This window comes from Phaethon aethereus (assembly GCF_964289735.1).
Source record: "Phaethon aethereus genome assembly, chromosome: 1".
NCBI classification, from domain to species: domain Eukaryota; kingdom Metazoa; phylum Chordata; class Aves; order Phaethontiformes; family Phaethontidae; genus Phaethon; species Phaethon aethereus.
The window spans coordinates 4,671,370-4,688,465 of record NC_138575.1 but is presented as its reverse complement, the minus strand read 5'-3'; the positions used below and the strand labels follow the sequence as shown (position 1 = coordinate 4,688,465).

Sequence of the window (17,096 nt, the reverse complement as noted above, 5' to 3'; positions counted from 1 at the left end):
CCCAGGGGAGATTTTCAAGTAGCCATTTCTCAGACAGGTCCTCATTTTGGTGAGCACGATCTCCTTCTTGACTAAATTAGATGCTGCTGATGAGGTGGATGCATATTGTGCTTTAGATACGATGGGCTTGGTCCTGCAGATCTGTCCTCTAGGAGTAAGAATGTCCCCTGTCTTTCTGTGATTGGCTTGACATGAAAAGAACATAGGACCAGCAGCACCCAGTTGGAGCTAGAAGTCAGTCTGGTAATCAGCTAAGTGACAAAACCCACATGAACACATTTCAAATAGATTTTCAAATGTATCAACCCCTCCTTGATGGATGGTGCTGACACACTGTCTGTTCCTCTTCCCCATCGCTTCCCGCAGGACCATGCTGATTTGCGAAACCACTTCTTTACTGTGGGGATGAAGCTGGAGGCGGTGGATGTGAGGGAGCCGTTTCATATCTGTCCTGCATCAGTGACCAAGGTGAGCTCCCAGAAAGGAGGGATGAAAAGAGCCTGATTAGGAACCTCTTGCTGATTTCCACCACGTTTAGGAAAATTCAAGAGTGGTGCTTCATTGGCTGGAGAACACATTAAGAAATACATTTAAAAATCCATGGGCATTCCTAATTAATGGATTGCTGCTTTCCCACAAGCATCACCAGCTGACTGTATGCACTTAAATCTAATGGGGATGAGCATGGCCATCTACCACTTCCATGCAAAAAAAGGGATCCCTCTTTTATCTCTGTCTCCCCTCCATGCGTATGTATTTTCCCTGCACGTCTGGGAAACCTTTTGAAGTAAAACAGCTGGAATGAGGCAGTAGCTGGATATTTAATCCACACTCTCAAAGGCAAGAGAGAGGAAAGCTGTGGGGTCTCCAGGATTTCCTCCAGTCCCTCCTCAGCTCTGGGCACACTGAGTGACCCTGAACCCCAGCACTTTCCCTTGCCTCAATTTACCCATCTCTAAAACTCAGGCTTTGATCTCTATGGTAGAAAGACTTTGATGAAAAGTGTTAGGTGAGAGCGGGTTATTTTCAGGAGTAGTTTGATTCCAGGGCTGGGCTGTTTCACGTTTTCACGTTACCTAATGTTACAGCAAGTTTAACTTCTGATTTTGTTTTCTTCTTTTTCACCCATTAGGTTTTTAACAATCATTATTTACAAGTGACCATCGATGACTTGAGACCTGAACCCAGCAAAATCTCAATGCTTTGCCATGCGGATTCCTTAGGGATCTTGCCAATACAGTGGTGCCTTAAAAACGGAGTCAATCTCACACCTCCCAAGGGTTCGTATTCCTTCATGGTGATTTGCATGTTTCCTCTGAAGGAAGTTTGCTTGTTATTATTGTCTTTGAAACTGTGATGCTGTTTGCTGCCGAGCACCACCCTCAGTATCTCGAGCTAGAGTAGCTCTCTTGGTGAGGGGTCTGGAGCACAAGTCTTACGAGGAGCAGCTGAGGGAACTGGGGTTGTTCAGTCTGGAGAAGAGGAGGCTGAGGGGGAGACCTTATCACTCTCTACAACTACCTGAAAGGGGGTTGTGGTGCGGTGGGTTTTGGTCTCTTCTCCCAAGTAACTAGTGACAGAACAAGAGGAAACGGCCTCAAGTTGCACCAGGGGAGGTTTAGATTGGATATTAGGAAAAATTTCTTTATGGAGAGAGTGGTCAAGCATTGGCACAGGCTGCCCAGGGCAGTGGTGGAGTCACCATCACTGAAGGTGTTCAAAAAACGTGTAGATGCGGTACTTCGGGACATGGTTTAATGGGCTTGGTGGTGTTCGGTTGGTGGTTGGACTTGATGATCTTAGAGGTCTTTTCCAACCTTAATGATTCTGTAATTCTGTGACTCACCTGAGGCTGTTCTGGCTCGTACCACCCCGTGAACACCTCTGCAAACACATCTCAGTGGCCTGTTGATGTCCATGTGCTTTGTAGTCTGGAAGCAGGCTGCACCAAAGCCTAGTGAATTCCTGTAAAATGCATCTTAGCGATGCTTTGTGTGTGTAGAGAGCAAAAGGAGCATTAAAAGGCGTATCATACTAGAGGCAAACCATGCAGCTCCGCTACAGCATCCACAGTATGTGGTACAATGCTGAGCCCAAGGAAAGCTCCTAAATCTAAATGTCGTCTTTGTTGAAATCACCTTGTGCCCTGCCAGCTAAACTCGCAGCTGCCTGACTGGGAGGATGTAGGCATTTCCTTAGCTGTCTCACACAATCCCAGGCGAGGACAAACTGCGGGCAGTGTTCAGGTCTGAGCCAGGAGAAACAGCCTCCAATCATGTTATTTCCCAACTTTGTAGCAGTGCAGTTAATTACTTGCAATTTCAGACAACCACCTGTGGTGCCCTAGCAATATTTCTTTGCTTGCAAAATGTATTGGTTGTTTGGAATTTCAGGTTTTTGAAGCTGGCCGGGATGTTGACCCTTTGCCAAAAATTGGTGCTGCTTGGGACAAAAAGAAATACCTAAAAAAAAAAAAAATCCCACTAAGTTTTGTGCATGCAGATTTGTCCTAATTTTGGAAAAAGTATGCTGCTGCCAAACCCAGGGAAGCGAGGGGTTATTCCCTACCAGATTCAGACGGTTGCTTGAGCACATGTAATTTGAAATTCCCACCAAAGTTCTGGAGTCCCGTGCGTGCAGCTGCATATGGCGCATCCGTGATTACTCTGTTCTTTCATTGAAATAAATGTGTTGTCAGGATACTTTAGCTCCCTTCTGCTTAAGACCAGGTATGATGATAACGCCTGTGTAATTGTTCACTGATACTGGCCAGAAAAGGTGCTAAAAATGAAAGTAAATGGAATGTTCTGTTTTTTCCACCCCAAATTCACATGCAGCTTCCCCAGGCCAGCTAATTAACTGAGGTAGACCATAGGCTAGGCATTTCTCTTTACAGGGTCATGGCCTAATAATTTCCAATCTGTGCTGGTACAAAGCCTGTCTGAGATGATGTTTTACGGGTCAAGTGCATGCAAACTCTCTTTTAGATGCCAGCATTTTTAGAAGTGGCTGTAACATCTATCACATGGGTATTTCTCAACTTGGCCAGTAGAGTCTAAGGGGCAAGTAGGTTTCTGGTGTGGTCTGGTGATTGGGGTCCACCTGGGCTCCTGAGAAAGTGTAGGAAGTCTCCCCTCATTCCCCTGATGAAAATAAAGTTTGCTTTCTGATGTCAGATGAAAAATCCTGGAGGGAAGCTATTAAAAAGGTATAAAGCAGGTGACAGATCATGCTATATATTTCCGTATTTCTTATACTGTGTATGAGGGCTGCATGCCTAAACTGCATCTTAGCTCCTTTGGTGTCAAAAACCTCCTCCATCGGCAGACATGCTACTTTGAGTAGCTAAAATGTACTCAGACATTGGAACGATTTCTTAAAAAAAAGCCCCAACAAACAAACAACAAAAATGCACAAACCGCCAAAACCAGAAAGCAGAGGGAAAGCGAAAAACATCTAAACCCCCACTGAGGGAGCCAGTCTTCTCTGAGCAGCATAATATCATCTTTGGATTCTCGCACCAGATTTGACCAGCCTCCTGCTTCCTCAGTGCTCACACGTTCCTGACCACCATCACCCTTAACAGAGGATATGTTGACAATATTCAGTGTTTCAAATGTCTCTCCCTCTTGAAAGGCAAGAAGTTTCCATGGAGCAAAAGAACAATGGAAGAAGTCTTTTTTGAAAAGTTTTTTTGCTGTGTTGTATTTCTTTGCTTGTTTTTTTTTGGTTAATTTGTATTGACAAGGACGCTCTCTGATTTTAAAATGAACTGATTTTATTTAATCGGAACAACGTGCCAAGTTAAGGTATTTGGGTTCAGAGTCCTTTATTTCTCTGATATCCATTCCCTTGCCTTTTTGCCTATCAGGCCTTTGTTGAAGCCAAACAGAGTAGATGAGTCATGAACAGGAGGTGCAAACATTTGCTACTAGAAATAGAGAGCAGTATTTTCCTGTACAGTGCCAAAAATGAATACCCATTTACTGCTGATGTATAACCATTGAACAAGCGCTGTTTATATTTATTAGAGCTGGATTTATAGACCACTTCCCTTTAGAGTAACAACCGTTGTTCCTTTTTATGAGCTGTTACGAAGGGGAAGAACATTTCAGTAGCACTCCTAGTTGTAAGGCTTACTAAGGAAGTGCCACTTCCAAAACCTCCCGTACGTTTGTGGTGTTATATGTGCTTCTGGTTGAGCTGCTGGGCTCTTCCATGCTGAGAGTCAAGGTAGAAAACACAATGAGTTCTTACATGTTTGGAGAGTAGCAGGTGGATCACACAAGCAAAACTTTGAACGTTAGTACTTGGGCTGAACCTTAGAGGATGACAATATGTGACTGCCATGTGCTAATGGTGGTACTGGGTACGTGGTACCTCCTCATGTGCTAAGGGAGATAGCTGATATCATGAGGCTCCATGAAAAGGCTGTATACAGGTCCAGGCTTTTTTGAAGCCAATTCCTGAGTATGCTTCTCTTGGAGTCACTCTCGTTGGGCTGTTGAAGTGAGTTATGGCAAACTCTTTAACTGCCCTCCCAGATTTCATTCCTGCTGAAATCTAAGTGATTTCAATGGTGCAGGGCCAAGCCAACAGGTGGTTGTGCGGTGACAACACAATGAAGTTTTTATACCTCACCGAAACCTTGTCAATGAGCCTTTTCCATCCGCTCTGCCAAGATTTTGTGTAGCTTGCAATTAAGATGCAAAACCTGTCTGTGAGGGGTTTAAATTGGCCATGAGAGAGCGTGCAGGTTTTTGGGTCCCTGAGGGCAACGTGCTGTGGCAGCTGGGGTGGACCCCAGGTGATTTAAAGTAGACAACTACACTGTCCCCACCTGAGCCCATCACCTTTGCCCATCCATTCTTCTGGAGTCAATGGAGAACACTGACTGCAAACATCTGTATGCGATCAGATGAATCCTCTTCTGATGCAAAGTGGTGTGCACTTCTCCTACTGTTTTCCATTTCATTTTATGAAGCTAAAAAGTATCTGGCAAGCAATTAACTGGAAAGAAAAAAGATGGAGAAGAAGCAAGAGGAAAACACTGTTGCATGAATTGGTTGTTAAAAAACAGTGCAAGGTGGGGTTTTTTTTTGTATGAAAAATGAACATTTTCTATAAGTAATGGCCCTTTTTTACTTCCCTGTGCATGTTTTCCAATTATGATGCACTTTCATGCCCCATAGAGACAGGCGTCTTAGCTCAAGGCTTTATCTCATTAATTTGTTTGCCATGTATGCAATCATTAGGATTAGAAGTCATTTTATCCCAGATACTTGGTCTTGGCAGGAATACTTGGGACTTTACTTTCAAAATTTTTTCCTCCTTTTTTGGGTCTGGGTGACTGATAGGTGACTCCACTCAGTATTCCAGTCCTTTCTTGCCTACAAAAAATTTCACAATTTTCATTGTCATAAATGATTCATTTACAATCTGATCTCGAGTGTCCCTTTTTGACTGTCAATGAAAAAGGCATTAAGGAATGTTCTGTGAAATAAGGCCAGGCTGAGAGCCAGGCAGGGAGATTGAGGGGATAATTTGGCCTTTAGGTGACTCCTGAAACTTTCCAGTGAGAGTAGTTCTGCAATAACGTTATTAGAGTATTGACAGTATCGTCACAGCGCCCTGGACGGGATTAGCACTTACTGGTTTAAAGCACTGTAAAAATCATAGAATCATAGAATAGTTTGGGTTGGAAGGGACCTTCAAAGGTCATCTAGTCCAACCGCCCCGCAGTGAGTAGGGACATCTGCAACTAGATCAGGTTGTTCAGAGCCCCGTCCAGCCTGACCTGGGATGGTGCCAGGGATGGGGCATCGACCACCTCTCTGGGCAACCTCTGCCAGTGTTTCACCACCCTCATTGTCAAAAATTTCTTCCGTAGATCTAGTCTAAATCTACCCTCTTTTAGCTTAAAACCATTTGTCCTATTGCTACAGACCCTGCTAAAAAGTCCATCCCCATCTTTCTTCCAAGACCCCTCTCAGCCCTGGCAGCTGCACTAAGGTCTCTCTGGAGCCTTCTCTGCTCCAGGCTGAGCCCCCCCAGCTCTCCCAGCCTGTCCTCCCAGCAGAGCTGTTCCAGCCCTCGGAGCATTGCTGGGGCCTCCTCTGGCCCCGCTCCAGCAGGTCCATGTCTCTGCTGTGCCGAGGGCTCCAGAGCTGGACGCAGCCCTGCAGGGGGGTCTCCCCAGAGTGGAGAGAGGGGCAGAATCCCCTCCCTCGCCCTGCTGGCCACGCGGCTTTGGGTGGAACCCAGGACTCGGTTGGCTTCTGGCCTGTGAGCGCACATTGCCGGCTCATGTCCAGCTTTTCATCCCCCAGTACCCCTAAGTCCTTCTCCATGGGCTGCTCTCCATCCCTTCATCTCCCAGCCTGTGCTGATACCGGGGGTTGCCCTGACCCAGGTGCAGGACCCTGCCCTTGGCCTTGTGGAACCTCAGGAGGTTCACATGGGCCCATTCCTCGAGCTTGTCCAGGTTCCTCTGGATGGCATCCCATCCCTCAGGCGTGTCAGCCGCTCCACTCATCTGCAAACTTGCTGGGGGTGCACTTGATCCCACTGTCTGTGTCATTGATGAAGATACTGAAGAGTGCTGGTCCTAGTACAGACCCCTGAGGGACACCACTCATCACTGATCTCCAAGTGGACATTGAGCTGTTGACTACTACCTTTTGGATGTGACAATCCAATCAATCCCTCATCCACCCAGCAGTCCACCCATTCAATCCATCTCTCTCCAGTTTAGAGAGAACGGAAAAAAAATAATAGACTAAGAGGCAGACAAAAAACCAAAGAAAAATCAAATTAAAAAAACCCTCTCTGTCCCAAGAGTTTATTGCCTAAATAGCCAGGTAAGAATAATGGGTGAGCAGAGGTCTGTTTTGTCTCTCTGTGATGGGACTGATTGAGAGATGCTCATATAAATCAATGTTGCTTCATTTATTTTTTTTTCTAGAAGCAGAGGCTGAAGGGGTCATCTAGTTGCTGAGACTTTAGTCTGTGAGCTGGGAAATCTGCGTTCATTTTCCTGCTCTGCTTCAGATTTCTATACAACCCTAGATAAGGTGCTTGCTGTGATGGGATTCAGCTCACATACGCTGAGCTGCTGGAAAGTCAGTCATGGAGGGTACATCCATATCAATGGAGAGAGAGGAGAATTTATCTCATGCTTCGAAAGAGAGGATGAATCAGCTTCTGATTGTGCTGGTCCTCTCCCTGTCCACTGCTGTGGGACCCTTGACGTCCAGCACCATAGTCCTGTCCCTTAGATAGCTAAAGGGAGAAGAAAGAAGTCCATGACTAGCCCCACCTGGAAATTGGGGACAGTAACACTTCTTGGTAGTTATGGGTTTATTAAAGCCTGGGAGATGCTTACATGAAAGGGAAAATAATGAAAATAAATATACTTTACTACGTTTTAATGAAGACCTGGAGGTTTCAAAGCAAAATACAGAAGATGTGTGAGAGAGAGATGGAAAAGTGCTGGCATTGGCTCTCACAGTGTATAACCAGGCATCCAGAGAATTTGCCTGCTGATACCACACAGTTCACTGAGGTGGGATGGGATGCTGAAACACCAATGGTCATCTGCTTGGGGCCCGTTTCGTGCTCTCTGTCTCTCTGGTGTGAAGTGGTGGCTGATGGTGCTTCCTGTTTTGTCGTCCTGCAGGTTACTCTGGCCAGGACTTTGACTGGGCAGACTACCAGAAGCAGTGTGGAGCGGAGGCAGCGCCTCACCCGTGCTTTAGAAATGTAAGTTCTCTTTTTGCCTTTGCGTCGCTCCTGTCAATCCCTGTGAAACAAAACAGCCTGCACAGAAAAGCTGCAGCAAGGCTTTGGGAGGTTCCCCCAGTCCACCATGAGTCTGTCTTAGGAAGGAGGGTGAAGAAGTGTTTCAGGTCTCCGTTCCTAGAGAGAAAAAGTGTTACCTTATTCTTGGCTTTATCTGATTCATTTAGATTTCCTGCTCTTCATCTCCTCTCTGATTTTGTACAGCACCTAGTAAAAGAAGGATCTCAACTGACCATTACAAGTAATACAAGTGCTTTAAAAAAAATTTTAAAAAAAATTAGGTAGAAAAATTGCATGATATCATCTGGCCCTTTTCATATTTTGGGTGTTTTCTCTGGTTCCTGGTTTGATCAAACCAAATACGTTTAAAAACTAAGGTTGAAACGGTTGAGCTGAGAGTATCAGAAGAGTGATTAACCCACATGGATGCTCTGGTCTTTGGGGCAGTTTGTGTGCTTCCTTGATACAGCAACGGTGATGAAACAGCTAAGATTTCTGAAAGCGCTGAGGGACAGTGCTGCATCACACCAGTAGCATGGGGCAACTGCTGCATTTCTTCTCTTTGCAAGCACCCCTCCCCTTTCTTTATATCCGCCTTCGTTTTGTCAAGTAATGGATCTATGCTCACTGGCAGTCTTGAGAATAGTCTCTTCATAATATCCTCCGAAGATTAAATCAGGTCTAAGCAGGTGTTTTGTCTTCTTTTAAGGAAACATTCATCAGATGAACATGTGTCTGTTATCATTTCCCTCCCAATAACACAGTTCTCTGCAGAGAGGTGTAATCTCACTGTTGTCACTTGTGCAACCGCCCCGGAGGGTCGGTCCGTTTGTTTCGTGGCTGTGAGCAGCTCTTTGATAGAAGCTCTATTGCAAGCACATCTTCCACCTAGTGCAGCCAGACGTGATGCTGGAAGTAGATATGCCGTAACCGTTTCTCCGGGAGGGATATTTAACGAGGAGAGGCAGTTACGAAATGGATTGACATGACCAAATGCTTAGGAAAATAAACTCCCAGCTAACAGTTTTGCCATTGATTCTGTATAAATTAGCCTCCAGCACCGAATTGCAACGAAAGGAACCGGTGTGATGATAAATGATGTTTCCTTGTTAGGCGACATAAAAGGCATTTAAACAAACTCACCCTGCTTTTCTGCAGTCCTGGCCATTGGCAGCTTTTACAGGGTGAGGCTGATCTGTGTGCTGAGCAAGGCTTGTGACGGCCCAAGCAATATTTGAGACTAGCAGAACATTCTTGGAAGGCTTCTTGATGAAAAAACAAGACCAAATCCAGAAGTTTTTAGTCTCGCAAAGAGCTCCCGGTGGTTGTTCATGGTGAAGTGCCCATGGTACTAGGTGCTGTACGGATAGTAGAAGGGTTGAATTTGAATCTGGCTTCCAGTTGCTCAACCGGTGTCATTTTGAGTCAGTGATAGTTACTACCCATCCTAATTATTATCAGCGAAAATCTCAGCCAAGAGGGGGAACCTTTTTGTGCTGTTGTGTGCAGAGAGATGCAAGCACTCCGAACGGACGAGTTGCAGAACAGGTGTGATGGTGGGGAGGAAAACGCAAGGAAAGGAAGCCACGGCATGGCCACACGCATTGCATTAGTGTGTTTTCAGGCGTGGTGGTGGGGATATTGGGAAGGGACTGACCTTAAGTGAAGGGAGAGAGGACACTGGAAGAGGCAGAGTGTAAGGATGAAAGAAGGTGAAGAGTAGCTTGGGGCTTGGCTTGTGGGGAAGGTTTTGGAGAGGGTTGTAAGGTCTTGGGATCCCTCTGCACTTGGGATCACCTGCAGTGATCTGCAAACAGTGCACAGCCACAGCAGCGGCTGCAAACAGGAGCTGTGGTTTGTTATGTTAGGGCTGAGCTATCCTGGCTCTGGCAGGAGCAGGAGGGACTGGTCAGCAACCTGCTGCTATCACATGGCCAGGCCAGCCTCAGACTGAAGCAGTTTGCCAAGGCATACATTAGCCTTGGCCTGAATGATTTGAGCTGCAGCTCAAAGTGTTCAAAAAACGTGTGGATGTGGCGCTTCAGGACATGGTTTAGGGGACATGGTGGCGCTGGATTAATGGTTGGACTTGATGATCTTGAAGGTCCTTTCCAACCTAGTGATTCTGTGATTCTCTCAGGATCCCAAACATTTCATACAGTGGGGGATGCTCCATTCTCACAAACTCATGACCTCACATTTTGGTGCTGTGTTTCTTATTTGCGGTGATGACCACTCATTTGGGGATCGTTGCTGTAATATCTGGACTGGCTTTGCCTTCACTGGAGAAGAGTGGGGGGGCAGTGGGCCCCTCAGATAAGCTGTGAAGGACCTGTTTCTTTGGTGCTGTGTTTAAGTGTAGAGAGGTACAGCTGTAGCAGTAAACACAACTGGCTCCATCTGCACCTGCCTGCAATGGGTGAACTTATGTACCTGAAGTCTACAGAGAAGGATCTTGTACATTGAGCTTAAAATACTACATGAAGAAAAACATACTTGAGTAGCTTACTCAAATTTCTCCAGTCTCAGTCAGCCTGGGCAACTAAACGTGTGAAGAAGTTTCTCTGGTCTCAGGCAAGATGGGTTATTTGCTTTACAAGGTTTCTCCTAGCAAGATGAGAGATGCTCAAGCACAGCAGATATGGGAACCCTCTGTGTAGTATCTCGTCACCAACAGCGTCCAGCAAACCCATTACTAGCAAGCATTCAAATATACTTGGATCTGGTGTGGAGTGACCTCCTCCCAGTCTCTGAGAATTAGGGATTGGAGTAAACCGTGAAATACATTGCTTCATGATTTGTTGCCATCATTGTTTTTTCATGTGGGTGTCCAGGGCAGCTCCATTTTGAATTTTGATACCTTTGTGTTCTTCAGTGTACGCTGCACTTCCAGTGAAAAGCAAACCGTGCTAAATTTACGCTTCCCAGTGGACAGCCTAATTAAAGTCATGCAAGGCTGCAGTGCCATGCCTCAGTGTTGGTCCTTGACTCTTTCAGACATCCTTCAGCCGTGGCTTTACTAAGAACATGAAGCTGGAGGCAGTGAACCCCAGGAACCCTGCAGAGATATGTGTTGCTTCTATCACCTCAGTTAAAGGACGGTTAATGTGGCTTCACCTTGAAGGTATGTGCTGTAAAGCTTCTTCTGTGTGGTTCACTCAAACGCTCTCTTAATTTTGTCCTTCCATCCTGTGCCCAGTACTGCTTTTACGAGCCTTTCCTTTTTATACACATTGACCAAGAATATGTTACTAAGAATTACCTTCCTCTGCTCTCTCCACAAGGGAGCCACAACCCCTTCCACCCTTCCATCCGTGTGGATTCTATCAGAAGGGTCTCCACTGACGATAGAAACCTCCTCACTGCCATCATGCTAGACCTCCATCCTGGGAGTGGATTTTGCCTCACTTGTGCAGCTGAGACTTCCACCCTGATTTCCAACTCTCATGTGTTCTCCTGTCCCCCTGCAACTAACTAACTAACTGACTTCCTTCCCTCCTTCCTTCCCTCCTTCCTTCCTCCCTCCCTCCCTTCCCTTCTTTCCCTCCTTTCCCTCCTTTCCCTCCCTTCCCTCCCTTCACTCCTCCCCTCTCCTCTTTTTTTGACCTAGATCCATAAAGCTTCTGCAATATATGCTGCTCCTCACTCTGGCCATCACATGCTCACATCCCTTCTCTCTGTGATTGTATAGTTTCCTTCAGCGATCTAAGAGAGTTCCTGCAGGCAGTAACTCTGTCATACAGATTTTGGAAAGATGTCATCCTACGGAGAACACCACCACTGTACCAGCTGTGTTAGGGGAGTGCTGAAAAACTAGCAGAGCATAATATCGTATCAAAACTTCCATTTCTACCTTTCTTGAAATGAGGTACAGATGAGCTCATTTTTAATGTGGTTTTGCTCTTGGGACTTTCTTTCTCAATTCATCTGGGCAAGGACTTCTTAAGTAAATGTAATTTAGCACAACACAGGGATTTTTCTTACTATTGCTCTAAAAACAGTGTTATTTGTAAAGTCACTGAGAGCAGAAAGCCATGCTCATTTAAGTTTTTTGATGGGCATAAAGTTGTAGCTTGCATCATTGTCACATCATAGTTTAATTTTTACCCATCAAGGTAACACATTGTTGTTTGAAGCTACCGGCTTGATCTATAATGCATATATAGAGCTTCAGTTTCCCTCTGAAATCAGTAGTAATTGGGTCAGCATCAACTACACATGTAATATGCTTCTTTGCTTTCTTCTGGAGAACCATGAAAATATCAAAGACACTTCTGGTGGCCCATAGTCTTGCTCATCACCAACTTCTCTAAGATCTGTGCTTCTGCCTTGCGTTGAATACATAAGGCAGACGTGCTGTTCTTTGTGCTGTCAGCCCTGACACAGTCAAAAAGCAACATCTTGCTGAAACCCTCCCATTTGCAAAATAAAATGCATTTGGTTAAGCTACCGTGATGGTTCAGGGAGACATGATGTTAAAATATCTCCACTCTTTGCCTGCAGTCCCATGCTGACAGGTAGGTACTGTGCAGCTCTGCTTAAGCATTTCTGGTAGCTGCCACTAGCTGTTTGAAGGCATCCCTGAGAGATTGGGCAAATTAAAGAGCAGCATCTCTTAAACACTTGCTATGTGCAACCCCAGGAAATACAATGGCCTGCTGAGCTGGGAGGAAAGCAAGGCACAGCCATACTCTGCAGCTCAGGGAGTAGTGCATGTTGTTGGTATCCCAGTCTCCTAACAGGAAGAAGGGGTGGGGAAAAACAGAGCTTGTGCTGGGTTCCAGGTTGCAGAGTTGTCCTGCAGAGAGCAGAATCAAAAGGAGACGGAGCAACTCTTTCCTGTGCTAAAGTCAGTGACACCTGCCTGGCCCATGGGAGCTCTGTAGCAGGAGGTGGGAGGGAGGAAAGGAGTCACCCACATCTCCTCATGAGTGGCTCATGAGTAATGCTGCTGAAGCGCATTAAATCCAAGCTGCTATCAAGATTGTTTCTGCAAAAGCTCATTCTCAGAGATTAATGCAAGTTTATGTGGGCCTTCCAGGGCCAAACAGCTAGTAAAGGGTTAATGGGAGAAAAAAATCATAGTCAAGTACATGATTTCCAGAAGGGACAGAGGAACAGGGGTCATGCCAAGGGGTTCTTGCAGAAATGCCGTGTGAGATGAAGTCTCAAGCCTGATCTACACAAAAAGTCACCTTCCCTCCTCTGCAAGATGCTCAGCTCTCAGTGTTTTGGGGCTGGTAGACAGTGGAACCCGGTTTGATACTAACTTTATTCTTTCATCATCACCTGGCACATCACCCGTGTGCACAGCAGCATCGTGCTGCATTGATTATAATAACCCAAGAAGTATTTCAGCATCTGATAAATGTGCAGTGCCATTTGTACAAGAGGAAACATCTCTAATCAAAGCCCTTAAATTTAGTAAAAACATTGTCAGGTAACCCAAAGTACCTCATCTATGCTAGCAGCTTGCTCTAAAATAGAACAAAGGCAGATGCTCTGTGGTGTTTAGCTCTACAGAAGTAGCATTCTATGGTAGACAAGGCTTTCCTGACATCTCCGTGATAAATCCCATTCTCAGATATTTATAACTCAATTGCTGCCTGAAGAGAGGTTCCTCCTGACCTGCAGCTTGGCAGGCCAAGTCATTCGTGCTTCTCGTGTCTTTGCTGCTAAGATCTGGGGAGAGCAGAGCTGCAGGTTTGTGCCCGAATTCAGCAGAGGTGGGGGACGTAGGAGAGCTGGGTTGTCATCCTTCTCCATCCCTGACATAGAGCTGTCACCCCAGGCAGTTTGTCTCACCTGTGATTATCTCCAGTGCAGGTACGAACTTGCATCTTCGCTTTTGGGAGAGATGTGTGCAATGGTGGGTTTTGTTTTTTTTCATCTGAGACAACTGGTTGCCTGCTGACTCGAGGTCGCAAAAGCTCATCTGCCTCCGGGTCTGGACGCAGGGCAAATATTTTTGTTAAAGAGCTGGAATTAATGCTTGTTTGTAATTCAGTTCTCACTAAGGCAGATTTACACCCATCTGGTCAAGGAATCTGACCCATTTTGCCAACTCCCCATCTTAAATGGCCAGGTGCCTTCACTTTTATATGTAGATTTTATGGGGTTTGGGAATTCTTTTTTTTTTTTTTCCTGTCTAAGCTGTAGTACTTTCAAAGGGACTCTGTTCACTAGACCATTGTAGTGAATAGGAAGTGCTGTTTCTTGGGTCTTTAAAACCAACTAGTCCTCCAAGACCCTGCATAAAGGCAGGGAGAGGGCCACACTCTCCCAGCTTGCTCCTCTCTTCATCTCTTTCTCCCTGCCTTTTCCTCTTTTAATTTCTTAAAGGATTTTTTTTACAACTTGTCATAAAAAAACCTGTATGCATCTCCTTGTCTTTTGAGTTCTGATATACAGATGCTTTATGCTTGGTTTATATCTCAACACCAGAAATAGAATGACCTGTAGTGAAAGGAAAAGACGTAAAAGACTGCAAAAATAAAAACAAGTTTTGCTGCTATTGAAATACATGACTACAGTGTACATAGTCTTAGGCCAAAAATAGGCATTAAACCCCACCCCCCAAAAACCCTGCTTGCAGAGTTGTAAAATAAATGTGGCTTGAAGTGTGGCATGTTTTTTTGACTCCATTAATACGCTATGGTTTCTGACTGATTATTTATATTCTGGTAGCAGCAAGACTCCCCAACTATGGGAGCCCATCACTGAAGACCTCAGGTCCCACCATTTATCGTGGGTGCATCTGAAGCTTTCATTGTCGCCCTCCCAGTTTCACTGTTTGACAGCCCAAACTGCAGCCATAAAACAGGACGCAGCAGTTAAGCAGCTTGGAGTTAGACGTGAGGGAACATTGCTTAAGAAATCACGCTTTGTACAGTAGCAAAACTCTGTAAACTTCAGGGCGAGCGTTTAATGAGCAGCAGTATAGTTCCCCCGTGGTGAAGAGGCAGCGTAGGGCTGATCCGAGGCTGTGTGCGTCCCATCACTTTCTGCTACTTTATTGCTCATCAACTGCATTGTTAATTTTTACTGGTTCATTTTAGATTTTAAGGCTGAAGCTTTCTGGTGTGAATTTATACAAGTAATAATGTACACTCTCTTCACAGCCTAGGAATTTGAGGAAAACCCTTTTGTTAATCACATCTCCGGGGAGATTTTACATAATTTTCCCTTTGAGAGTTTTCCAGAGTTGCTGCTCTGTTCTGCCCAAGATTTGTAGTAGGAGATGGGATTTTTCCTCACTCTATTTCCAATCTCCCTGTTCTTTTCCGTTTAACCTCTCGAGGCTCATGGACATTTCCTACTCTGAGAAGATGGCAGCATAAAATGCAGGAAATGAAACCGATGAGTCTCAAACAAACTGTTTTCCACTTATATGAGTGAGGCCAAATGAAGCAGTAAGATGTCGGGTGTGGAAGGCAGGGTTATCAATTGCCAGAGGGAAGAAGCAATGCCAGGGAGGACAGAGTAGCTGTGAATATGTCTTACAAGAGGAATAGTGGTGTTGCAGGAGAACAGAAATTATGGTGCTTCCTTGCTCTCATCAGGGCACTTGCAACTGTAAACTTCAAAACCAAAATTTTGCTGTCACACCTATCATTTGCAAGCAGGAAACTACATTTGATCTGTTTATTGGGTCAGAATAACACCATAGAACAGTTACAGTAACGAAAATAATGGATTTTCCCAGATCTGGTGAAAGTTCAGTGGGGACCGTGTTGATCTCTTGCTCTGTTTAGAGCTTGATCCATGGCTTGCTCACTTTGTGCATGTCTTTCCACTGACTTCAGCAGTTTTCACATCAGTTTCTTGGCTGGATTTGTGGTGTTAGGCAAAAATTTTTTGCCCATTGAAGAGTGCAGCTTTCATCAGGTTCAAATTGAGCAGTGACCTCTTGGTACTTTCTCGTGGAGGGAAATGGCTTTGCAGGGAATGCCAGCTGCTGAGGCCTTGCACTGAGACTCAGCTGCTCACATGAGCAGGTTGTGTCCTGTGTCATGTGCCTTCCTCCCATCCTCTTCCCTTCCCTGGTGAAATAGAGACTGTATCTTCAATGTATAATGCATGAACACAATGCAGGACTCAGAGGAATACCACGAAGATCCATGAATCTATGCAGACATCATGATTTAATTTTTTAAATTATTTCTTCCAACAGTGTGAACACGAGCACCTATTTTCCTGCTTCCTTTGGGTTTTCATAAAAACACACACTCTCAAAGTGCAGCAAGTTTATTACAAGAGACGAGATTGATCCAAATGCTGCATCTCAGCCTCGATGCCATTCCCATCACAAAATTCAATTACTGTTTCAATTACACTGCAAACCCTTGATGAACATTCGTTAGTGGGAAGTTCCCCGTAGTCATCTAGCGGTGCACAGTCAAACACTGCTGCATTAAGCAGGAGGCAAAGATGCTGTAACAGATGCAAAGGCGAGGGTGCTGCAGGGGAAGCTGCTGATCCTTTTGGTCTCTTTTATTAGGAGAACATCTCATGCTGTTGCTGGAGCTTTAGGTCCTAGGGTGGAAATGGCAGAGGGGGGTGAAGTTGCTGGCTAGGCTGTGCAGATGGGCTTGAATTGGAATAATTAAATGGTGTCTTGACTCAGGACCCAGAGCTGTTTTCAAAAGAACTCAAAGCCAGTGGGAATATTTCCATCTGCTGCAATGGGCTTTGAGTGTGAAGAAAGGCTGAGAGAGTTGGGGGTGTTCAGCCTGGAGAAGAGAAGGCTCTGGGGAGACCTTATTGCAGCTGGCCAGGACTGGAAGGGGCTTATGAGAAAGATGGGGACAGACTTTTTAGCAGGGCCTGTAGCGATAGGACAAGGAGTGATCGTTTAAAACTAGGAGAGGGCAGATTCAGACTAGATCTAAGGAAGAAATTTTTGACAATGAGGGTGGTGAAACACTGGCATAGGTTGCCCAGAGAGGTGGTAGATGCCCCATCCCTAGAAACATTCAAAGCTGGGTTGGATGGGGCTCTGAGCAACCTGCTGTAGTTGAAGATGTCCCTGGTCATTGCAGAGGGGTTGGACTAGATGACCTTTGAAGGTCTTTCCATCCCAAACTATCCTATGATTCTATGATTTTCAGTGGGGTTTCTGAGTCAGTACTATGTCAGAGATCTTAGAGCATCTGTCCCATTTGGGGTTTTTATACTGTGTCTCCCTTGTTGGGTGATCAATTCGTGTTTCATGTGCAGTGAGGAGTCCTAGGAGAATTCATGACATCTCTAGTCAGAAGGTCTTCTCCCTCCCTTTAAAAATAGTGACTCAAGGG

General features: G+C 45.3%; 1 protein-coding gene across 1 annotated transcript in view; it reads left to right on the top strand.

The window, feature by feature from the left end:
* Nucleotides 1-17,096, top strand: part of SFMBT2 (Scm like with four mbt domains 2) — a gene marked incomplete at both ends in the record, with an annotated part of 100,604 nt that overhangs the window by 58,255 nt on the left and 25,253 nt on the right. Inside the window, 4 exons of the mRNA XM_082013455.1 lie at nt 367-468; nt 1,133-1,280; nt 7,679-7,761; nt 10,798-10,924. Coding sequence (XP_081869581.1) covers nt 367-468; nt 1,133-1,280; nt 7,679-7,761; nt 10,798-10,924 — 460 coding nt within the window. The remainder of the gene's footprint in view (nt 1-366; nt 469-1,132; nt 1,281-7,678; nt 7,762-10,797; nt 10,925-17,096) is intronic.